A 24,845-nucleotide genomic window follows, 5' to 3' on the forward strand; every position below is an offset into this window, starting at 1 on the left:
AAGAATGTCCACAGCACTACTGTTCATAACCCAAAACTAAAAACCGTTTGAATTTATCCATACTGGGATTGATAAATCATGAAATATTCACAAAACATAATAGTACACAATAAGGAGCATAAACAAACTATAAAAACATGTGCTGATAATGTCAATAGGTCACATAAACATAATATTTGGTGATAAGATAATATACATGCACTGTTCAATGACTTTTCACATGGTGATACATGTAACTGTCATAACTTCATTAAGTGATTGTGTGTCTTCTAGAGACAAAGTTCCAGGTAAAAGGTGATTTAGACCTTTCTAGGGTTAACAGCCTGGCCTCTTCAGCTTGGAATGTGAGGCGGACATTGCCTAAGGCAGGAATTGGCAACCACTATGTAACTTTTTTGCACCTGTGACCTGACAAAAATAAATCAATCACTAAAATGTGAGCATCTTTTGCATACTGAGCTCCATAGTTGGCTATGGTGAGGGAAGAGTACAAGTAGCAGTGATCATTTACTGACCATCAGCTATGTGCTATGTTCAGGACTTGATACTGGGGATATGCAGGTTAATAAGACCACAGGACTACCTTCTGATTCAAATAATAGTATTTGCTGAACGTATAGTATGTGCTGGGCACTCTTCTAACCACTTTATATGCTTTAGCTTACCTAACCTTTACAAAACATTATCAGCAACTTCATTTTACAGGTGAGGAAACCAAAGCACTGAAATGTTAAGAGACTTAACTTAGATTAAAGAGATAGGAGATGGCCAACGGGACTCAAACCTAGGCAATATTAGATGCAGAACTTCTGAATCAATGAATCACCCCAAAAACAGTGGGAGATAAGTATTAATCCTGTTTTACAGTTAAGGAAAGTGAGGCTCACAACTAAAGTAAGGATGTATTTATTTTGCACCTTCTATGTATCAGAGGCTATATCAGGTGATTAATGTATATTATCTCTCCTACTTGTAAGACATATTTTCCAGGAATATAAGGGTTTTGGCTCTGGAGGATCTATGTATGCAGAGTGGTTTGCCTGCCGTCAGGTAAACACAACAGGATTAAGAATGGCTGGGTGGTTAGGAGTGGGATGAAATTCTGATTCATCCAGGCTCCTAGCTCTCCAGATGAGTGAGGGAAAATTGGTGGTGAGAAGGATGGAGATCAAGAGGTTGGTTTGTGTCTGTTCTTCTATTTATACGCTGTAACACTATATATATAATATCCTCCATCTTCCTTGACCCTCTAAGCAAATACTGCTCCTCCAACATCCATGAGCCTGGACCTCCTCTAGCATTAGGTGTATGAAAGCTTGGTCAGCTGGTCCTTGAGATGTCTGAATCCCAGAGTTCACAGCTGCTTTATTTCCAGTACCTTCTGAACCATTAGACTATAATTCTTGGGCTGGAAGAAACTTGGTTCACAATTGTCCCCTGTTATCTGAGGGAAATGGTATACTTCAGTTTAAAAAATATATAGATATCTAGATATATCTATATATATCTAGATATATATATATAGCTTTTGTTTGATTCTCCTTTAACCCTTCTCCTTATTAAATTTTTAAAATGAATATGAAATCATCTGGCTGGCCCTGAAAGACTGAATATCTTTTCCCTCAAATCCTCAGAGTAGCAAGAGAGTATAACTGTACCAAGAAGTCAGTAGAGGAGACAGTTTTTCCTAGCCCAGGCAGGTATAGGCTTCTAAGAAGAATCTTGCAAAAAGGGGGAGCAATGCCAAACAGTGACCCGGCACCTGTCCCCCGATGATGCCAGGAACCATCACCTTATTTCACCCAGGCACAATCAGACAAGATCAATTTCCAAACACTTCACAGAGGTAACCAAACTGAAACATTCTAGGTTACCACTGAACAGTTCCACTGAACAGTTGCACTAGAAACCATAAGTTCCAAACACAAAGCGTTCCAAGGAAGCACTAGATACAAAAAGGTAAGTTCCTAGTCAAAGATTCCTGTGATTAAGATGGTCTTTAATTCTCACTCTTTGTCTTCTTCCTTTCCATCTTTGTCTTTTCTTACCTTCCTGATGTTTGCCTCTTGTTATCCTTTAGCTACTTCCTTCAGCTGTTCATCTATCCCAAATTTTAGATTAGAGTGGGGGTTGATGGAGAGCATTCTTTGCTCTTCCACACCCACTCTACCACCACCACCTTGAAGCCCACAGAAGTAAACCCCACTTACAGCCCCTTCGTCGTTGCAGACCGCCGCTGCCACTGCTGTGTGGAATCCAGATCTTCTGCAACCTGGTTTGCGTGAGCTCTCCCATCTCTTGAGACATTTTAGGCGTCACAGCTAACGACACCCTCCCTATAAGGTACCAGGTCTCACTTCCTGTCTTCCTAGCTGTCTCTCCTGTTGCTGTAGCCACAGCAGCAGGTGAAAGGGCTGGGATGCAGGTGCAACGGGTTTCAGAGCCTCTCACAGCCTGTTTCCAGCCTATTCTTCTTTTTCCTCTAGTCCTAGCCTGCCTGTGCTCCTGTATGTACCAGAGGGGGCTTGGATGCCAAGAGTGAGAGGTTGCGCAGAAGTCAGCAGAGGCCTCTGAACTCCAAGGGCTGTGTACATAGGAGATAAGTTGGAGCCCAGCAAGGAAGGCAGCCAGCAAGACAGCCCAGGTCTGGCCAGTCACTTCCTGCCAATGAAGACAGGACTAGTAGGGTATGCAAATAAAAGACCAGAGATCATGTGCTTATGTCCTGTGTGGGGTGGCAAAGCAAAAGTGATGGAGGTAGGCCTCAGCTTTGAAATAACAAATTGGACCCAAGCAGAATATCAAGCTCCAACTCAGAAAGAAACATCCACATAAAAAGTCATCAGAAATACAAGGGTCCCAAGAACAAAAACACAAAGTCCCTAATGCGAAATGCAATGTTTTGTGCTAGCAATTAAAGGCCCAAACTGGAAGTGGAGGGTTCACTGCCTCACTGCTCTCTCCCAGCCCAAATGGTATTGCAACCCTTGTTTTTGCCTGGATTCTGCTTTCCCGACCGCAAAGCTTTTCTACAATGTGCTGCATGGGGCACTGCTCGAGAGATGGGCGCTATGTGATCGTCTTTATACTCTCTTCAGCCAAGGCTAAAAAAATCACTGAACCTGATACTTCGGGAAGGGGAGTAAGTGCAGCCATTGCTGAGGGGAGAAATAGTAAGCACTGCTCACATGGCTGCCAGCTGCCATGAGATGCTCTAGGGATATAGGCATCATGATCTGATCCAAAACTTGGCCCAAGTTCTTCATGCCATGCTGTTGGAATGGAGACATTAAAAGGTAGAGGCTGCAGCAGGGATAGTGTGCGGAGCAAACAGCAATAGGCTATAAGGGTGAACAGTCCACAGCAGTCCATCGGCCAGAGCAAGCCCTCCCAGATGTTACCCCTAAACTACCCCCATTTTCCCTGCCTCCTACTCCTGGTTATTTTGAGGTTTTTATCTGTAGAACTCATGCTTGCCTGGAAGATATCCAAGTGTGTTCTTACTCCATTCTTTTGCAATCTTCCCACCCCCTGATAAACCTCCACTGATTGGCTATTAGGAAGAGCAGCTTTCTTCCACTCAGTGAGGCTGCAAAAGGGCACTCTCTTGGGGATAGAAATCTCCAATCCCTGCCATCAAATGCTCTTAGCTCCATTTTGCCTTTTCAGATAAATACATTCCCACAGCTTTAGTCTACACAAGGGTTAGATTCCCTCCAGTTGCTGTGTATAAATTATATTAGATTTTTAAAATTAGAGTCCACATAGCTAAACAAATCCAGTGAGGCAGTGGATCACAGTGGTTAAGAGCAATAGGTTCTGGAGACACACTGACCAAGTAGAATCCCAGTTCTGCCCATTGGTGGTCAATAGATTGAACTTTTCAGTGCCCTATTTTTTAATTTGGAACATGGGAATGATAAGAGTACCTACCCCTTTAGGGTTGTTGAAGAGTTTATGTATTAACACATGTAAAGCAGCCTGAAAAATGCTAAATATCTATTATCTAACATTGTTATTTCCTTTTTAAAATAAATGATCAGTCACCCCTTTCAGTAATCAGTAACCCCTTTTGGCAAAGAAAACATACAATATTATGACAACGTGTTAACATTTACAATGTAAAGAGCTCTTGAGAATCAATTAAAAAGATGAATTCACTTTTACTTTCCTGCTTTTATGTGAAGACTTTTGGAAAGTTGAGAAGCCCCCTGTATATCATTATACTCCATCTTCTTAGGTAAGAAATTGAGGCCTAGAGAAGGGAAACACTTTTCTAAGGTCACACAGTAAAGAAGTGGCCAAGTCACGAACAGAACACTGGCAATCCAAGTACTTCCAGTCCATGGCTTTTCTTTGGTTAACTGATGAAGCTAGCTTGATTTAAGAACATGGTCTTTTACATTATGTTAAACGAACTAAGTCAACCACAGAAAGGTAAATATAGCATGTTTTCATTTATATGAGGAAGCTAAAAGAGTTGATTTTAAGAAGCTGAGAGTAGAACAGTGGTTACCAGAAGTTGGGAAGGAGAGGGGAGAGAAAGAGAATGGTTAACGGGTACAGAATGCAACTGGATTGGAGGGATAATTTCTAATGTTCTATAGCATCGTAGTGAAACTATGGTTGACAACAATTGATTGTAGATTTCAAAATAGCTAGTAGAGAGGATTTTGAATGTTTCCAAAGAAATGATAAATGCTTGAGGTGACACATATGCCAGTTACCCTGATCTAATCACTGCACATTGTACACATGTACTGAAATATCCTATGGTATCACATGTGTCCATTCAAAGTTAAATTTTTTAAATGTAGTTTTCCAGATTAGCTATGAACTTGTAGAGTTACAGAATCATAGTTTGGAAGAGATACAACTCCCTTAATTCTAATAAATCTCCTAACTGGTATAATTTCATTAATGCTAATAATCTTACTGATGATGTTTTCTTGTATGAATTTCATTGCTAACAAAGCAACAACATCTCCCTTATCCTACTTGTTCCTTATAAACATACTCATTATAAACTGAGGTCTGGGGCGGGAAAGTTGCTTGTCAAAGGTAATCTATAGCCAGTCACATGAACTTGTGTCTTATGTTTACAATTTTATCCTCATGATCCTGCCAAGAGGCAAGATGATAATTTTAGTAGCAAGAAATCTGAGATAGGCAGCTAGCAGGCTTTTAACAAGGTCTGAAAGCGTAGACCTGGGGTCTAGGCTTGAAAAACCAATTTAAACTATGTTGCAGTATGAAATTGTACACTGCTGTTACCAATTCTGATCGCAGAAGCAGAAAAACAAAACACAAGCTCGATGGAAAGGCCTCAGCCTAGCATTCAAGCCTCGTAAATCAAGCCGCGACCTGCCTGTCCAACCATGTCTCTCTTTACACTCTTATGTTTAAACTGCAGGGGCTGACTTGCCCTCAGAACATACCACATGCTTTCCTACCTCTGGGCTTTTGCTCAGCCTGCAATGCTTTCTCTTTCCTTCCATTCTCAATGAAATCTGACTCACTCATCAAGTCCTGGTTTAACATTCACATCCTTTGGCAAGTCGCCTCTGTATCTTCAGGAGAGGCTTTGTCTTCAGTTATCATATCACCCATGTATCTCTATTTATCTCAGCAAGTATTCTCCAGGGTTTCCTTGTCTGCTTCCCCACTAGACTGTGAGTCCCTTGAGAATGGGGATAGGGTCCTGGGGATCTGCGTTTCCAGTGTTTGGCTCGGGCACTGGCACAGAGAAAACATTTGCTTAGTGAGCATTTGTACGGCCTACATCTCTCTGCCCAAATGAGAGAAACATGCGGACAAGTAATCTCAGTTCAGCAAGATAGAGAGAGCTGTGCAGGAGAGTAGATGGAGGACCTGACTTGGTCTAAGGTAGAAGGTGGTATCTAGAAGGGGTTCTCAACTTTGAAAGGGGAAGAACAGAATAAATAGAAGAATGAAATCTTCCCTGAGAAGGTTCAGTGAATTAGTTGCAGAGACGGGGTTCACTTAGTAACAGATTCTCATTCAGGACTAAGAGCTGAGCCATTATTTCTAAAACTGGGCTATTTCTAGTGAAGAAAAGTATATAGTGTGCCTTCCTAAGACATGCAGATCCTGATACCCGTTGAGTATGGGGTTTGGGGGAGGAATCCCATTTAAAGCATCAAAACAGCACTGATGAGCAATCAAATTACAAATGGGGTTACCTTATTGGTAATCCTTGAAGTGTGTGGGTACGGATGCATTTGTAGAGGATTAGAGTGCCGAGGGGAGGTTAGGCCATGCTCAAAGGTTAGATGCATGCATGACCATATATCAGGCCTTGCCTGGCAGCAGCTCAGGATCCACTTCTTTCTGACCCACTGCCCCAGCCGACCATCCCCCTCTTTTCAGCCTCATGCCTGTGCCCCAAAACTCATTGCATCCTATTGCTAGGAGTGGCTCTCCACAAACCACAGTCACTCAAGGAGAAGAGCAAGCAGAGGGTTGTGGGTGGTATTGCCTGTGCACGCTATAAGAAAAGCAGGTCCGCTAATCTCAGACAGAGCATTGAAGTCCTAAAATATCTTCAAACAACTCTGCAACCTGTCTTCCAACCCCTCTTGATTTTCAGGCAGCCTTCTGAGGAAAGGAGCCTCGGGACTTTAATTTCCATTTTACTGAGGAGGCTACTGACAGAAACTAGAGAGCTTGTTCAATGTGTCATAAAAATCTACCCTACTCTGTACACCAGAAAGAAGGTAAGAGATATAATCTCTATCCCACATTTCATTCACAACTAGACTTCACAGATAAACTGGAGAGACTTCAAAGGTGCTAAGGAATTTCCCATTAGGTCAATGTCCTAAAAATTCAAATCAAAATATATAAATATACACACAGATTAGCTATAGATACGTTTTCCTATATCCTTTAATGCATACCTCCACTAACAGTGTATGCAAAGAAAACTTTTCAGAAAGCATGAAGAATGGATTTGTGTAACTCCTATTTTTTCCTTATTTCTCACATACCTGTTCTCCTAGAGATTTTTTCTTCCATTGCCAATTATCCGACACTCAGCTCTCTTGCATTTATAGACCTCCAAAGCAAGTCCAGTGGGTGGCATCAAAGAGGGAACCTGGAGAAGTTCGTTGGCTTCTGGGAAGGCTGAGGAAGCACCCTTGTTAAGGGGTGTTTGTGTACTCTGTTGAAATATCAGCTGTTGTAATTGCCAAAGAAGTTCCTGAGCCACTCGGAGCCTTTTCTCTTCAGTCCAACCATGTGTTCACCTTGCCCCAAAGGTCAGAACTAATATTAACAAGCAATGGCAGAATGGAGAAATTAAAACCAGCTATTGAGACAAGCAAGATTTAGATTTTCTTGCAGCTGAATTTCAGACAGGTCTTCAGTGTAAATGGGCACAATCCCTTACTGGAAAGCAATCTGGCAATATGAAGCAAGAGCAATAAAAATGTTCATTTCCTTTGTCCTAGTTATCCCACTCCTGGGATTCAATCCGAGTCAGTAACTCCCAAATCATGAAAAATAGCTCAAGGCACAAAATTCTTTTTTTAATTACAGAGCTATTTTCTGATGGCAACAACAAGGAGGTGACCTTTAAGTCCTCTGGGAGAAAAGCAGCTCGTGTGTGTGTGCGTGTGCGTGTGCGTGTGTGTGTTTGTAGCCATCAAGGATAATGGCTGTAAGGCTGTGAAGTTCTGGGGAAAAATAAATATGCTGAGATTCTAAATGAGAATCTTAAGGACACTGGACATGTGTTATTATTATTCGATTTTTGTGCTCTCAATACAACCCATGAACCTGTTGCTTTTGCTCTGTTTATCTAATATTTCTTCCCTCCTAACACTTACTGTGTCCAGCATTAGGAAAGAGAACCAACGAGATGAATCAGCTATGGTCCTTACTCTCAAGTTGGTGGCAATCTAATGGCAACAGAAACAGAAATCAGCCAGGCGTCATGGGGTACACCTATAATCCCCACACTTGGGAGGATGAGGCAGGAGGATCGCTATGAATTCGAGGCCAGCCTGGACTACATAGTGAATTCAAGGCTGACCTGGATTACATAGCAAGTCCCTGTCTCAAAACAAACAACAACAAAACAATCAATCAATGGTAACTGTGTATTGTTGTCACTGCTGTGACAGAATGAATCATAAGGTATCGTGGGGGGCAAGAGTGAAAGACTTAAATAGATCAGAGTTGTGTGATCAATAAAATCTTAGAAAAATAAGCATTCAGCTGACTAAGATGGGTTTGAATCCTGGCTCCATCACATCTGTGAAACTGAGGCGAAATCACTCAACCTCTCTTACTTAGTTTCAATGCCCCTTACTCGGCTGTCCTGATGAAATGAGATCATGTAAACAGAAAAGCTATGGATGCATCAGAAAACAGTCATGCTCTGCAGTTTAAATTTTTCTGGACCTCAATTTTACTTATCTGAGAAATGGAGCCAAGAAAATATACATGTGTCTGGCACATCCTTCTAGATGTGAGGTCCAAGACAAATGTAGCTACCAGGTAGATTTGAGAGTCTCTCCCTGCTCCAATACAGCCAAAAGCCATCCTCATAAGTCTTATCCCAGTACAGCGGTTCTTACTGCTCTGTTCTCCAACTGCTAAGTTCGCTAAATTTGCTTCGCCCCTACTGCGGCGAGCACGCTGCGCCAGAAATTCCTGGGGCGCAGGCGTCTCAATTTTAGGCGTATTTAGATGGGCGGTCTGCACGCCGCGGGAGGGATTTCCGCTGCAGCGCGGTTCCACCGTGTTCCGCAGCCTAACAAGTGACGAAATCCTGCTTATAAGTAACCAGAAGCACCAAGAATACTTTTCAACGGAAAAGAAATAGAATACAATTAGACTCAGGTGGTCCGGCCAGTTCGCGTTCAGAGGAGGAAGAGCCCAACCGAAGAAACTTGTTGTCGCCATTCATTCTTCCTTCACTTCCGCTCTACCCCTTCAGCGTTCACCTAGTTCTGCCTTCCGCAAATAACAACGCAGTGGCTCTAAGTCCCGCCCCGCGTACGTCAAGTCCTTCCGTGGCACGCAAGAGAACGCCTGCGCAAACGCGCGCGGGAGGCCGCGTTTAGCCAATTTCTGAAGACAAGTGGTGTTTTCCCGGTCAGGGGCCTTCTGGTTTGCTGAGATGTTGCGCGTGGTGAGCTGGAATATCAATGGAATCCGGAGTCCTCTGCAGGGGGCGGTATGCCCGGAATCCAGCAACTGTGCCAACGTGACCGTGGAACGTACTTTGGAGGAATTGGGCGCTGATATCGTCTGTCTCCAGGAAACCAAAGTGACCAGTGAGTGTTCAAAAATCCAGGATCCCTATCATGTGATCTTTTTCCGCACCAACTTTTGTCTTTTGCTCCAGCTCATTTTGCTTTCCCATTTCCCTGTAACTTAAGAGTTCTGCCCTTAGAACCCCAAATCCCGATCTCTTCCCTCTTCAACTCTTTTCGCCACCCCGCTAGGTTCTCTAATCCTATTCCATCTCCTGTCCTGGGCAGAATTTTAATTGCCTCCTTCTTGAAACTCGCATATCCACTCAGATTCCCATTCATTCTACCGTCCCAGCTCAGTCCCTTGAATTTCCTCCCTCTCTGTCTCTAGCCCCAGCTCAGATCCTCTAATTACCACCGCATCTTTGCCTCAGCTCAGGCTCTTACTTGCTTCCATCTAAGATCACCAGTTTCCCTTACCTACCCCCACCTCTCTTAGTTCAGACACCCCTAATTCCCACTTCATCTCTCACTGCAAGCTTACACCACCTGACCACCTGATTTGCCCTCTCCTACCGGATCTCACACCCCCTCATTTCTTCTAATTTCTGTTTCCCTCATCCCCAGTTCAGATCCTCTGTCCAGTTCCCTCACTCTCACTTCTTAGCCGCAGTTCGGATGACCAGTTTGCTGTCCCATATTCCCATATTCCTGTTTCCCGTCTCTCTCTCCTGTCACCTAGACCCCCAAGATTAGCTCTGATTCTTCCTCCCTAATTTTGCATCTGCCACTCCATAGACTTTTTACTTCCCCACCTTCTAATTTTGGTATCAATTCCTTCACTTTTCCACCATTCTAGCTCCTCTAATCATAGATACCTGTACCTAATTTTCCCTCCTACCGCTGGCTCTGATGTGTACTAGTAATTAGCCTACAACTTAATAATTCCAGGTCTTTCTGTGTCCTGCGTCCTAGTGTAACCTTTTAAATTAATATTATGCTTTTTCCCCAGGGGATGTGCTGACAGAGCCCCTGGCTATTGTTGAGGGATATAACTCCTATTTCAGCTACAGCCGCAGCCGTAGTGGCTATTCTGGTAAGTGGGGTTTTGTAGGGGACTTAAAATTAGTTTTAGTGATGGAGGGAGGTGTAGGGAAAGCTTTTCTATTTATTATTTGATGAGAAGATCATAACTTTGGACTTTTAGTCCACACAGCGAAAGCCCTATAAAATTAAGTTACATGAAGTATGGTTTTTGTTTTTGTTTTTTTGTTTGTTTGTTTTTCATTTTTCTTCCAGTACCAGGAATCAAACTCACGACGTTGCGCTTACCAGGCAGGCACTTTGCCGCTGAGCTAAATCCCAAGCCCTGAAGTATGGTTTTTAATGTACAAAATTTACCTATTGTGTCTTGGAAGTACAGTAGTGTGTGGTGGTTAATTTTGTGAGCTCTAGAGCCAGTGAGCCAGGGTTCAAATCATGGCACACTAGCTGTGTGCCCTGTAGCAAGTTACTTTGTCTCTTTGTGCCTCTAGTTTCCCAGTGAGAGAATGACGATACTCTCTACCTCCTAGGGCTATTAAAAGGATTAAATTTATTAATCCATGTAATAACAATAGCTATTACTGTATGAGCATTTACCACGTATCCATGTAAAACACATGGAATATTAGGTGTTAATACTATTTTGTGGCAAGGTAAGCATCAGGTTGCTCCAGACTCTAGGGAGCCATCTGTGGCCCTTGGGAGAGTTGTCAATACATAAAATAAAGAGCCCCATTTTGTAAAGATGATCAGGCAACTTGTGTGGGGATAATTGGAGTGCATAGTCTGTATAACCCGCTGTTCACAGCCAGTCCTGTTCAGAGTACTCTCTCTGTCCCCAGGTGTAGCCACCTTCTGTAAGGACAGCGCTACCCCAGTGGCTGCTGAAGAAGGCTTGAGTGGCCTGTTTGCCACCCAGAATGGGAACGTGGGTTGCTATGGAAACATGGATGAGTTCACCCAGGAGGAGCTCCGGGCTTTGGATAGTGAAGGCCGGGCCCTCCTTACACAGCACAAGATCCGGTAATAGCCCATATCCCGCTACCGCTGAGCATTGCTGGTTCTACTCGTAGTGTAGAAATTCTAAGATTTGCCTTATAAATAAGGATTCACTATAAAGTTCCTGGGACTCTAGTCCTCGCTAGGCTGCTTACTGTGTGACCCTGACAAGTCACGTTCCTGTCTGAGCCTTGAGTTTCCACCTCTACCTTGGGGGCCTGGCCTAATGATTTATCTCTTATTGCCACGGATACCTTAAAAGTAACTTAACCAGTGCCAAACTCATTGCCCCAAGTTGCTCTTTCTGGATGAGCCATTTTCATGAATGGCAGCATTATCACCTGGTTTGCCTGAGTGTCGTCCTACATGACCCTTTCCCTGTCTGACCTGTAGTCTTTCCCTGAGTCCTCTGTGTGTCTGCTCATAAATGTCCATCCAACTCCTTTTCTATCCTGTAGAAAGTTATTAAGTGGAAGCCACATGGTGTAGGTACAGTAAGGGAGGCTTCAAATTGACTCCTTTGGGGGATTTATTCTCCATAGAACGTGGGAAGGGAAGGAGAGGACCTTGACCCTAATCAATGTGTACTGCCCCCGTGTGGACCCTGAGAAGCCTGAACGACTGACCTTCAAGATGCGCTTCTGTCGCTTGCTGCAGATCCGAGCAGAAGCCCTTCTGGCGGCTGGCAGGTACGGCAAGTTGAGCAGCAAGCATCCTTGAGTTTGTCCTGGGATGCCCAGCCCTGTGTTCACATTTCATTGGAAGACATATGGATTCTTTGAGTTCCTGCACAGTGCAATTGCAGACACTGCTATGCCTACTTAATAGACCTTGCTGTCTTAAGAGCTGTGAGAGTAAGACAGAGTGAAACAAAAACAGGTTTTGTGCTCTAAGCACCTAACCTGGCTACTCCTTTATCTTACTGACCCACAAGGCTAGCCCTGCCTCTGTTTTTTGTCAAATAAGTGTGTGAATCTTTACTTCGCAGTGTAGTTTAAAGTATTAAGTGAGATGAGGATGGTGGAGTACTTGTGCATAAGTGAAAGTTTTGTTTCAGAAAGGAATAAGGAAGTAAGGGTAGGTTAAAGAACTCAGGTACTTCCCAGAGAAAGTAAGTAGTACCTTGAGGCCAGTTTTGAAGAACAAGAAAGATGGCGTTAGGTAGAGATCACTGAGGTATCATGTCAAACAGGGAACAGTATCACATTTAGAGCTCAGACTTTGGTTGATCAGGTGTGAAAGACGTTTCGGTTGTAGCAGAATGGGAGATGTGGGCGGTGAAGAGCAGAGTGGCTGTTGGCTAAAGCTTCAGTGTTGGGTGTTGGCAGTCTAAGCCCTTGAACCTGAGAAAAAGTATATGGTGCAGCACTGTTTCTTCCTTTTTTGAAGATCTGCTTGATGATCCCAAGTTGTATTTTTCAGCCACGTGATCATTCTGGGTGACCTGAATACAGCCCACCGCCGCATTGACCACTGTGATGCAGGCAACCAGGTAAGGCTTCCTCTGACCCCAGGCTTCAGTCCTAATAACTGTGGTTCTGTGAACCTATCCAACTCAATGCTTGATTTTTTGATTTTTTTGTAGCTTCCTTTATGAAATAGTAGAGCTTAGTTTGAAATACTGTTCTTTCTTTGTTTAATTGACACATAATACATATTTATTGGGTACAATGTGGTACTTTGATACTTGCATATGGCATATAATGATCAACTGAGGTAATTAGTATAGCTGTCGCTTCAAGCATTTACTGTTTGTGTGGAAACTTTCAGAATCCTGGCTACCTTTTTTCCCCTCTGTGTGGGGTATTGAACCTAGGGCCTTTCACATGTTAGGAAAGCCCTCTACTACTAAGATAAATATCCAGTCGCCCTGCTACCTATTTTGAAATATACAAAAATGTATTTCTAATTATATTCACCCTACTGTACTATAAAACTTTTGAACTTTATTCTATCAAACTCCATTTTTGGATCTTTTAATCAACCCTTCCTATCCCTTTTTCCTGCTACCTTTCCCAGCATCTGGAAACCCTTATTGTATTCTCTACTTCTATGGGACAAACTTTTTTATCTTCTACATAAGTGAGATCATAAAGGTTTTTTTTATTTTTGTGCTTAGTTTATTTTCATTTAACATCATGACTTCCAGTTCTATCCATTTTGCTGCAAATGATAGAATTTTGTTTCTTAATTGGACATTTTTGATCCCCTTCTCCCTCACCTGCTTCTCTCCCTTCCCTGCAGAGAGCCCTTTCTCCATCTTCAAAAGTCTACCTTCTTGTTTTCCTATCATTCCTCCTTTAGCTTACACCTTATTTATTTATTTATTTATTTTTGGGAATCAGAAATCGAACTCAGGACCTGTGCTTGCCAGGCAAGCACTTGTGCTGCTGAGCTACATCCCGAGCCCTATGTTACACTTTAAATTATTATAGTTTGTGTTTCCCATATAAGAGAAGCCATACAATGTGGAACCATATATATATATATATATATATATGTATAATTTTTGGTAATAGGGCTATTTTCGTAAGAATGGTCTGCGAATCCATGAAGAAGGGAGGTCTATCCACTTTCTAATGTCGTCTTCTATCTCTTTCTTAAGAATACTATAGTTCTTGTTAAAGACCTCTTTTACCTTATTTAGGTTGATTCCTAGGAATTTAACTTTTTGATACTATGGTGAAAGGGATTTTTTTCCTGATTTCTTTTTTAGTAGGTTCATTAATAGTGTACAAGAATGCTGTTGGTGTTTATCTGTTGGTTTTGTACTCCTGAGTTGTTTTTTTTTTTTTTTTTTTTGTGCCAAGAATTGAACTCCTGAGTTCTAATTCCAAACAACTCTTTTTTCATCTGCAATGCTAGGGATTGAGCTCAGGACCTTTGTATTGAGCTACATCACTAACCTTTTTTTTTTTTTTTTTTGGTACTGGGAATCAAACTTAGGACCCTACGCTTTCTAGGCAAGTGCTTGTACCACTGAGCTACATCCCTGTCCCTGTGTGTTGGTTTTGTTTCTTGCCACTTTGCTCAATTTGTTTGTTAGCTCTATGAATCTGGTGGAATCTCTTGGTTCTCTGCATGAAGGATCATCATCTACAAATAAAAATAGTCTGAATTCTTCCTTTCCCATTCATATTCCTTTTATTTCTTTCCTTTGTTTGATTGCTCTGGCTAAACTTTTGAGTACTATGTTGAACAGGAGGGGTGAGAGTGGACACCTTTGTCCCTTTCCCGATTTTAGGAGGAATGCTTTCAGTTGTTTCCCATTTAGTATGAAATCGGCTGTATGTTTGTCATAAATGGCTTTGAGATAAAATCCTTCTATACCTTTTTTCGTCAGGGTTTTATTTTTTTTATCATGAGTGGGTATTGGATGATGTCAAAGGCTTTTTGTTCATCTATTAAGATATTTATGTCATTTTTATCCTTCTGTTTATGTTGTGTATTGCATTTATTGATTTACATACTTTGTGGCATCCTTGCATCCCTGTGAAGTTGACTTGTGTATGATATATGGTCTTTTTTAATGATTTGTTGCATTTCTTTTGCAAGTACCTTGTTGAGGAGTTTTGCATCTGTTCTTAAAGATACCGGCCTGTCGTGTTCTTTTGGTATCAGGGTAATACTGGTTTCAAGGAATTAGTTTAACAGTGTTGCTTCCCTTTCAATTTTATGGAAGAATTTGAGAAATATTGATGTCTTCTCTGAAGTTCTGGTACAATTCATTGGTGAATCTATTTCAATGGTGTTCTTTGGATTTTCTTAGTTGATAGAGTTTATTACTACTTCTGTTTTGCTTCCTATTATTGGTCTGTTCAGAGTTTTATATCTTTTAGGTTTAATTTTGTTAAGCCATATGTGTCTAGGCCCTTATCCATTTCTTCTAGATTCTCTAATTTATTTTGGAATGTTAGTTTTCAAAATAGTTTCTTATTCTCTGGATTTTAATGATATCCTTTGTGATTTCACTGTTTTCATTTCTAATAGCACTGGTAAGTGTCTTTTCTTCCCTTCTTTTGATAAGTTTGCCTAAGTCTTTGTCTATTTTGTTTATCCATTCAAAGAACCAACTTCTGTGATTCATTGATCCTTTGTATTTTTTAGTCTTAATTTAATAAATTTCCACCCTGATCTTTTTAATTTTCTTTCGATTAGTTTTGAATTTGGATTGCTGTTGTTTTTCTAGGCTCTTGAGATGCATCATTATGGTATTTATTTGCAGTTGTTCTATTTTCTGATAATAGGTAAAAACTTCTCTTGTGGTACTGTGTTTTCATTTTATCCCACAGGTTTTGGTATGTTGTACTGCCATTGTCGTTTGATTCTAGGAACTGTTTAGTTTCTTCTCTGATTTATTCTGTGACCCATTGATTATTTTAAAATGTATTATTTAATCTCCATGAGTTTGCCTAATGTTTTTATTTTCTGTTGCTGTTGATCTCTAGTTTCATTCCTTTGTGGTCTGATGGTGTGCAGATTTGAATTCTTTCGTATTTACTTAAGTGTGCTTTGTGACCTAAGATATAGCCTACTTTGGAGAAAGTTCTGTGGGCTGCTAAGAAGAATTTGTGTTCTGTTAGCGTTGGAGGAAATACTGACCTGTTAAGTCTATTTGTTCAGTGATATGGTTCATTCTTTCTTTGTTCTGTTTTTGTTTGGTTTGCATGTCTATTTGTGAGAGTAGCGTTTTGAAGATCCCCCAGCATGATTGTTTTGGTGTCTACCTGTCCTTTATGTCAAGTATTTTTTTTATGATATTGAGTACACCAACAGTTGATGCGTATATATTTGCAATTGTTGTTTCCTGTTGGATTGTTCCTTTCAGCAGTATATAGTGATATTCTTTGTCTCTTCTGATCAGCTGTGGATTGAAGTTCATTTTGTCTGAAAACAGGATAGCCTCTCCTGCTTGCTTTTAGTTCCCTGTTGCTTGGAATAATTTAACATCCTTTCACTTTCAGTCATATGTTTATTTGTGGATGAGGTGTGTTTTGGAGACAACCAATTGGCCTTCATTTTGTTTTGTTTTGTTGCCTTTCCCTTTTTGAGACAGGGTTTCATTTAGCTAGTTCAGGCTGGCCTTAAACTCACTTCGTAGCCCAGGCTGGTCTCGAACTCACAGAGATCCTCCTGCTTCAGCCTCCTGAGTGCTGGGGTTATAGGTGTGTGCCACCACACCCAGCTCTGGCTTTTGTTTTTTGATCCAAGCTGCCAGTGTTTGTCTTTTGACTGGGGAGTTAAGACCATTTACATTGGATATTATTACTAATAGGTATTTACTGATTCTTGTCTTGGCATTTTTTTCCAGTGCTAATTCTTTTCTATTTTCATGTTGTTTAAATACTCTCTCAGTTAGATGAATTGTTTACTTTGTGATCTTTGTTGATCTTAGACTTGCTGTCTGTATTTCAAATTCCCTTGAACATGTTCTGCAATGCTTATTTAGTGGTCATGAATTTCTTGAGGTTCTTCTTGTCGTGAAAGATTTTTATTTTATTGTTATTTGGGGGGTGATTGAGACACAGTCTTGCTATGTGGTTCAGGCTTGCCTTGAACTCATTATGTAGCCCAGGCTGACCTTGAACTCATGGCAAGGCTCCTGCCTCAGCCTCCCTAGTATTGGCATTACAGGCATACACCACCATGCTCAACTCTCCATTAATTTTGAAAGATAAATTTACAGTATTATTAATGTGGATGGACAGTTGTTTTCTTTGAGGCCTTGAAAAACTTTACTCTAAGCTCTCCTGGCCTTTGAGAGTTTTGTTGAGAAGTCTGCACTTATTCTCATAGGCTTGCCTTGTAAGTAACCTGACACTTTTCTTTATTGGCTTTCAGTAGTCTCTCTTTGTCCCTCATTTCTTTGGAGTTTGACTGTGATGTGTCCTAGTGAAGTTCTTTTCTCATTATATCTATTTGGGGTTCTAAATGCCTCATTTTGTAGATCTCTACTTCAATCTCTATATTTGTGAAGTTTTCTGCTATGATTTCAGTGAATAAAATTTTATGCCTTTTATGCCTTCACACCTATAATTCTTAGGTTTGTTATCTTAGAGTCACCTGGAACCCTGTGAATCAACCTGTTGCGATTTCTGGTTGTTTTTGGAGTATCACGGAGAGGTGATCTTCTTGTCCTCAAGTCATGGCATTCTATCCTGATTAATCCTGTCTACTGACATAAATTTCAATTGTGTTTTCCACTTCTAGGATTTCTACTTGATTCCTTTTTATAACCTCAAATTCTTTATATGGAAGAAGTCATTCATGTACTAAAGTAGTCATTTATAGTCTCTCCAGACATTTTAAATATTTGGTTTCTGAGTTCTTTGTCTGAAACTTCTTCTATTCCGTACCTGTGAGATCAACTTTTGGGGAGCTACGAGTTTTATGAGGTATTTTATTGCCTTGTTTTCTCATGATTCTTGCGTTTTTGTGTGGAATGTTGTAGATCAGTTAGGCTACAAAGCACTTCCACTATGGTAGAAGTTTCTTTGGTAATGCATTTTTCTCTGTGATATGCCTTTGGCTTTGGGTGTAATTCAGTGTGCAGTCATGTACTCAATTTATTAAATGCACAAAGAATGTTCCGTAGCACTGAGATGCAAGGAGAGAAAAACTACTGCTAAAATGAACATTCAAAGAACCAGTCATGAGTCAATAGATAATTTAGAGCTTGTTTAACAATTTTCTACTCTTTCAGTAACCCAGGAATACAAAGAACTAGTAGTGGTAGAGAAGGGGCTGGGAAATAGAAGAACAGAAGAAAAACAGATTTAAAAAGTAAATAAAAGTAGAAAATTGAGAAAAACAGGAGACTAGAAAGAAAATAAATCAGACCAAAAAAAGAAAGTATTTTTTGATACTATTTTTATGCCTGAAAAGAGGAGAGATAGAGGGAGTTTGAGAGGGAGCAAACAGAAAGAAGTAAAGGGAAAGATTTGTAAGTACAAAGTAGGACAGTCCTTACGGAGATTGTATACGATTTGTAAACTAGCAGAAACCCTATGTTAGAAGACCTAAACAATAGCCTTTGGTGAGACAGAACCTGATAGGTCAGTGTAAGACACTGTCTAAAAAAATCATGTTTAGCATACAGTTGCTCATAAACGCATGCCCGTCACCTATGCTTTAAAACAGAAAAATAAGCAGAATGAAGTTTTTATATAGAAGAAAACAGGACGATGGAGAGACTTGTGAGAGGGGAGGTAAGGAAAGAATTAGGGGAAGAACTTTTTTAAGTACGTAGTGAATGAGGATATATGGAGATTAAGTCCAATTAATGACCTAATAATTTTATAAACTATATATAACAGTCTTTGCTAAGGGGCAACTTTTTTTTTTTTTTTATTTTAAGGATAAAAGGAGGGAAACATTAACAGACATACAACATTTTACAACATATCACAAGCACAATACAGACAATACAGAGTTACAAACAAAGTGGTAGGGAATTAACAATGGTGGTTGTATTACATATTGATATCTTCAAAGTGGCTTCTCATGAAAACAGATATAGACATGCAATACTGGTCAACCAAAGACTCATTGACAGTTTCTTTCAGCATAGAAACAGCAGATAGAAGAACAACCATGTTATCTATCCTGTATATACATACATACAAAATTTTTCCTTCTTTCCCTTCTCTTTTCCCACATCCCAGAAGCCCTTTACTCTTCGGTGGTTTCCTATCATTTCACAGTGTCTATCATACCTCCGAGTTTAAATTAACTCTTTCAAGTTTTACACTAGTGACACAATGCGGTGCTTGCACATGTATGTTTGATTTATTTCACTTATGAGTATGGTCTCTAGTTGTGACCATTTAAATATAAAGGTCTCGAGTTTATCTTTCTTTACAGCTGAGTAATATTCCATTATATAAAAGTACCATAATTTTCTTATCCAATCCTCGGTGGATGGACATTTGGGTTGCTTCCACATTTTAGCAATTACAAATTGTGCTGCTATGAACATAGGTGCACATATATCACTGTGATATGATGTTTTTAGATCTTCTGGGAAAATACCCAGCAGGGGGATAGCTGGGTTGAATGGGACCTCTAAACCTAGTTTTCAGAGGAATCTCCAAACTGATTTCCACAGTGGTTTCACCAGTCTGCATTCCCACCAGCAGTGGAGAAGGGTTCCTATTTCTCCACAGCCTCGCCAGCATTTGTTATTGGTTGATTTCTTAATGCTAGCCATTCTTACTGGGGTAAGGTGGAATCTTAGTGTTGTTTTAATTTGCATTTCTCAAATGACTAATGATGTTGAACATTTTCTCATATATTTATTTGCCGTTTGTATCTCCTTGTCTGAGAAATGTGTGTTCATCTCAGCTGCCCATTTTTGGATTGGGTCTTTGAATTTGGAGGGGCTGAAATTTTTTAATTCTTTATATGTTCTAGATAGAAGCCCTTTGTCTGAGGGACAATCAGCTAAAATTTTTTCCAAGTTTGTGGGTTTTCTTTTGACTCTGCTGGTGATTTCTTTAGATGTGCAGAAACTTTTCAGTAGGATGAGATCCCAGTTGTTGATTCTTTCAAGTGTTTCACGTGCAATTTGGTTTTTATTCATGAACTCTCTGCCTACCCCTATGTCTTCAAGGTTTTTACCTACTTTCTCTTCCAATAGATTTAGTGTTTCTGGTTTAATATTGAGATCTGTGAACCATTTTGACTTGAGTTTGGTGCATGGTGATAGGCTTGGGTCTATTTTCAGTTTTTGGCAGGTATTGAGCCAATTTTTCCAGCACCATTTATTAAAGAGGCTATCATTCTTCCATTGAGTTTGATTGGCCGCTAAGGGGCAACTTAATGTGAGATGGTAAGATCTACAGTATTTAGATTAATCTTAATGTATTAAAGAGAAAAGTAGAGAAAATTAAAGAAAAAATAAAAATATCAGTGAGAGGAGCCAATAGATAGGAGAAGGTGTAATGGCAAAGATAAGAAAGGTGAGGAAAAGATGAGATGGTAGCTAGAGGGTAAGAGAAGAGACAGGGAGAGTGCATTCAGTTGTTAAAGTAACAGTGAAGTAAGGTTAGGTAACAGCAAGAAACAGCTTTTGAATTGAGCATATGTGACCTACCTGCATGAAATGTTTTATATGCAACAATAGAAAATTGATACACATAGCTATAACTATTTATGTACACATACAAAGTCCTACCACTCAAAAAAAAATCAAACAAGAAAGAAAGAACATACAAAAAACCCACAGAACAAAAACATGGAAAGGGTACCATGTTCTGGAGCCTCTGGTGTTCGTCCCACTGACAGGTAACAACCTCAGGTTCCTGGGTTCCAACCTCACGTTCCAGGTTTCTGCCACAGGCTCTACTATTTGCTCTGCCAGGTTTGCCTGTCTCAGTCTTCTACACTCTCTATTTGCAACTGCTACGCTGGGCTTCTTCCCTCGGGGTATTTGAACTTTTCCCAAGATGATGTATTCACTGCACCCGGACTGTAAATAGTGGCAAAATCAAGAAGCAGTCCTTATTCTAAATACTTCTGCTACTGGATTTCATTTGATGGGCCTCTTCAAGATCCCTTCCCATGGCTGAGTTTTTGTTCAACACCTGTATCTAAGTACGTACAGACTTTGGTGAGTCTCTTCTGAGTGTTGCTGCTTCTAGCCTACTATCTTGGCTGTTATGAATAATGCTGTGATAATCATGGGAGTGCAGTTGTCTCTGATACAGTGATTTCATTTCCTTTGGATAAATTCCTAGAAGTGGGTTTAAACTTTTGGAGGAAAAACCATAACATTTTCCAAAGTGACATACTAATGTACATTTCCACCAACAGTTATTTGAGAGTTCCCCTTTCTGTGCATCTTTGCCAGTGTTTACTATTTTTGTCTTTTTGGGAGTAGCCATTCTAACTAGAGTGAGATGATATCTCATTGTGGTTTTGATTCATATTTCCCTAGTAATTAGTGGTATTGCTCATTTTTTTCACACACTTTTTGGCCATTTGTATTTCTTTTGAGAAATATCTATTCAGATCATTTGCCCATTTTTGAGTTAGATTATTTGTTTTGTTGGTTTGATGTTGAGTTGTTTGAGTTTGCTATATGTTCTAGATATTAACCCCTTACTGAGTGACTGGTTCCAAATAGTTTCCCATTCTGAAGGTTAACTCTTCACTCTGAATTGTTTCCTTTGCTATGTGGATGCTTTTTTTGTTTGATATAGTCCTACTGAAATACTGTTCTAAGAGTATTGAGCATTGATCCTTCATTTGACAGACATTACTGACCCTATCCTTGGCTTGGCCCTGAAGCTATGTGCTGGGAACTCAGTTATGAGTCAGATCCAGCGCTTGGCCCTGGGAGGTCTCAGTGTATGCTACAGACAGATGGCCAAAGAATTTCAGAGTGATGTTTTTTGGGCTGAGGCAGAGATGGCAGCACAGAGGACTAAGGAAGCCCAGTGATAATATTACTTGCAAGCCTGGACATCAGGGCAGGCAGTTAAGAATGGCTGAATCTTAAAAGATCAGCAGAACAGAGCTTTGGAGCATGGGGAGGTAAATGTTACAGCATGCACGAAGGTTTCAAGTTGGGAAGTGGCCTGGTATGCTCAGGGAACTGCAAGTCCCATTCTTGGTAGAGACTCATGGGAAGGGAGGTAAGTGGCAGAAAGTGGAACTGGAGAGTTCACTGGGGGCCAAATTCTGAGGGCCTTGAATCAACATTGCCATGGTTATTTCTCTAATACACTGTATTTTCCACTCGTGAGCCTTCAACTTCACCCTCTTACCTCTATAGTACAGAGAAAACATCAGGACTAGACATTCAAGGCGTTTTCTGGTCTGTCCCTCGCCTTCATTTCCGGTTCAGTACCCTTGCACATGCCATCCACCCCAGACAGATGTCTCCTATGCCTATGGTTAATCATGTTTTTATGCTGGGTTTTCTCACTGTGCCTCAAATTTGTGACTATTCCCTCCCTTCTATCTTTTTTCTTTTATGAATCTCTCTCCTCTGTTTGACTGTAGATCAGTTGCTTTTAGTCCTTGATTACTTATTAGAACAAAAATATTTAATTACTACTGTGGGAACAGTAATCAGAATCTCATGATTGTAGGGCCAGGGTAGTGGTATGTCTTAAAAGTCCCCAGGGTTACGTTATTTTGCAACCAGGATGGAGAACCACTGCTCTAGAATATGAAAACTTTTTGTCTTCTTGACCTGTGTCATGTAGAAGATTTCTGTGTTGGATTAACAAATTACCTGTGTTTCCTCTGCTCTCATGCCACACCAATCAAAATAAAAGACTTCTGTGACCTGTACAAGAGGCTGTTCTTGTAGTTTGAAGCTATCTGCTTTCTACCTAGGTTATTCCTGCTTGGCCTTCACACCTTGGTTCCAGGTCAAGTCCTTCCCCACAACTAGATCTCTTTTGTCCCTAGCGTCATGTCTGGGATAAAATATTCATTGGATTGAATGAGTGGGAGTTAGGTGGATTTGATAGATGGATAGATCGGGAATGAGCCAGAGGAAGTATCAGACATGTGTCTCTGCAACCTTGATCATAGGAAGAGGTGTGGTTAGGAGAATTTTGACACATGATAAACCAAATAGCACCAGAGGATTTAAAGAGAAAGACAGTGTTCTACCTAACTCCTATCCCTACCCTACTACTCTTTAGAAACAGCTATTTTTCCTGTTTTCCATTCCTTTGAAAAACAGTTCTGGAAATTGCTTTGATTAAGTAACTCTTGACCCGTATAATTTGGCATTTATAGACCAGTGCAAAGTAAGAACAGTGTGGTATAGAGGAAGCATAAGAACAGGCTTTTACATCAGTAAGGTTAGAAATCAAATTCTAGCTCTGCCAGTTCTGGTCAGTGTGACCTTGAATCAAATTTTCTTGTTTGTAAAATGAAGCAGAGAGTTTCTTTTCCAGTTCTAGGCATCTAGTTCTAACTTGCTCTTCGTCCCCATTTCCCTTTCCCAGGAGTACTTTGAAGAGGACCCAGGGCGCAAGTGGATGGATGGTTTGCTTAATAACATATGTTGCCAAAGTGGGTCCCACGCGGGACCCTTCATTGATACCTACCGTTATCTTCAACCACAGCAAGAAGGGGCCTTCACATGCTGGTCAGTGGTCAGTGGCGCCCGCCATCACAACTATGGCTGCCGGCTTGACTATGTGCTAGGGGACAGGACCCTGGTCATGGACACCTTACAGGCTTCTTTCCTGCTCCCTGAGGTTATGGGCTCTGACCACTGTCCTGTGGGTGCTGTTTTGAGTGTATCCTCTGTGCCTGCAAAGCACTGCCCACCCCTGTGTACGCGCTTTTTTCCTGAGTTTGCAGGCACTCAGCTCAAGATTCTTCGTTTCCTAGTTCCCCTGGAACACAAACCTGTGTTGGAGCCACCAGCTTTGCAACTTAGCAATCAAACTCAGGTACAGAAACGGCAAAACAAATTCTGCGTTCGGTTAACCAGGTCTCAGGCAAGTCAAGCTAGCTCCAGAAGAAGCCAGAAAAACATGACAAGCTACTTCCAGCCCTCTTCTAGCCATCCCCAAACTTCTTCTGACTTGAAGCTGCCTACTGTGCCTCTGGTGGGAACCCTCGGGACCACAGAGACTCCAGAAAAAGAGGCAATAGCCAAAGTGGTAGAAGGGGAGATCAAGTCTTCCGGAGCCAAAGAGAATAAGGAGGTACTGACCTCATTCTGGAAGTCTGTATTGCGAGGGCCTTTTCCCATGCCTCTGTGTAGGGGCCACAGGGAGCCATGTGTGATGCGTACTGTGAAGAAGGCAGGACCCAACCTGGGCCGCCAGTTCTACATGTGTGCCAGGCCTCAGGGTCCTCCCAGTGACCCCTCCTCCCGCTGCAACTTCTTCCAATGGACAAGGCCCAACTGAACCAACTGAGGGCTAGAGATGTTTAGCATGGTCATCCCTGCATAGGACCTCATCCCATCTCCCAAGTTGCTAATGCTGCCTTCTCTCCCAAAGCTTCCTTTTCTCCTTTCTTCATCCTTCTCTTCTTTGTGTTCCTATTCTTCCTCTCAAAAGGCTCCCATCTTTCATGGTGTAATTTCTTATCCTCCTCTGAAGCCTCTCTTCCTCTTTCCTGTTACTTAACTTTTCTTTATTGGCAAACTTTTTTATGCCTTAATACTCTGACCCAGTCCTGTACCCCACTTTTCCACCTTCCTATCAGGAGTATGTGGGAACCAGGTGTTTCAAGTAGTTACCATTTTAAACCCTATCTGTCCTTATTGTAAAATATTCATAAATAAAGTGTCTTTGTTACAGAGTATCACGTTGAATGGATGTTTCTGATAAGTTCCATATAGTTCTAGAGTCAGAAGCTGGCTCAGTACAGCATTTATCTCAGTACAGGGTTTGCCAGCTACCTGTATCCCAGTGATACAACACCTAGGGAGAGGGGAGTTGAGAAGAGTGGTGCTCATTATAAACAGCTCTGCTAGCTTGTAGAGGTTCCCTGAACTACTGAGTTTGGGTCAGGAAGAGAGGTAGGTAGGTGGTGTGGTGTGGTGTGGTAAAAACGTGGTGGACTGTGTAGCCTAAACAATACCTGCCCAACTAG

The 24,845-nt window shown here is 41.1% G+C and overlaps 2 protein-coding genes across 6 annotated transcripts in view; one reads left to right on the forward strand and one right to left on the reverse strand.

Moving 5' to 3' along the window:
- Window positions 1-8,943, reverse strand: part of Pfkfb1 (6-phosphofructo-2-kinase/fructose-2,6-biphosphatase 1) — a 64,492-nt gene extending 55,549 nt beyond the window's left edge. The window contains exons 1-3 of one of the 5 annotated variants that reach the window (XM_013502856.1): window positions 8,857-8,943; window positions 7,851-7,922; window positions 7,011-7,183 (exon numbers count right to left, since the gene is read on the reverse strand). In XM_013502856.1, coding sequence (XP_013358310.1) covers window positions 7,011-7,038 — 28 coding nt within the window. In that variant the 5' untranslated portion in view covers window positions 7,039-7,183; window positions 7,851-7,922; window positions 8,857-8,943. Of the gene's footprint in view, window positions 1-2,210; window positions 3,038-7,010; window positions 7,813-7,850; window positions 7,923-8,603 lie in introns of those variants that run through there. The other 4 variants (XM_005401535.2, XM_013502854.1, XM_013502855.1 and 1 more) reach the window with 4 other exon arrangements.
- A 110-nt stretch (window positions 8,944-9,053) lies between these two features.
- Window positions 9,054-24,554, forward strand: Apex2 (APEX nuclease (apurinic/apyrimidinic endonuclease) 2). Its single transcript, XM_005401531.2, has 6 exons — window positions 9,054-9,305; window positions 10,237-10,320; window positions 11,111-11,291; window positions 11,810-11,956; window positions 12,690-12,759; window positions 23,237-24,554. The coding sequence occupies exons 1-6, from the start codon at window positions 9,149-9,151 to the stop codon at window positions 24,152-24,154; spliced, it is 1,557 nt and encodes a 518-aa protein (XP_005401588.1). The 5' UTR covers window positions 9,054-9,148; the 3' UTR covers window positions 24,155-24,554.
- The last annotated feature ends 291 nt before the right edge of the window (window positions 24,555-24,845 follow it).

Source organism: Chinchilla lanigera, unplaced genomic scaffold, assembly GCF_000276665.1.
Source record: "Chinchilla lanigera isolate Chin_1 unplaced genomic scaffold, ChiLan1.0 scaffold00074, whole genome shotgun sequence".
Taxonomy (NCBI): domain Eukaryota; kingdom Metazoa; phylum Chordata; class Mammalia; order Rodentia; family Chinchillidae; genus Chinchilla; species Chinchilla lanigera.

Bases quoted from the DNA above. Each gene is read 5' to 3' on its own strand.
- Apex2 (XM_005401531.2), top strand. From the start codon at position 9,149: ATGTTGCGCGTGGTGAGCTGGAATATCAATGGAATCCGGAGTCCTCTG. The intron at 11,292-11,809 runs GTAATAGCCCAT...TATTCTCCATAG, and splicing joins CTTACACAGCACAAGATCCG to AACGTGGGAAGGGAAGGAGA. The intron at 12,760-23,236 runs GTAAGGCTTCCT...TCCCTTTCCCAG, and splicing joins ACTGTGATGCAGGCAACCAG to GAGTACTTTGAAGAGGACCC.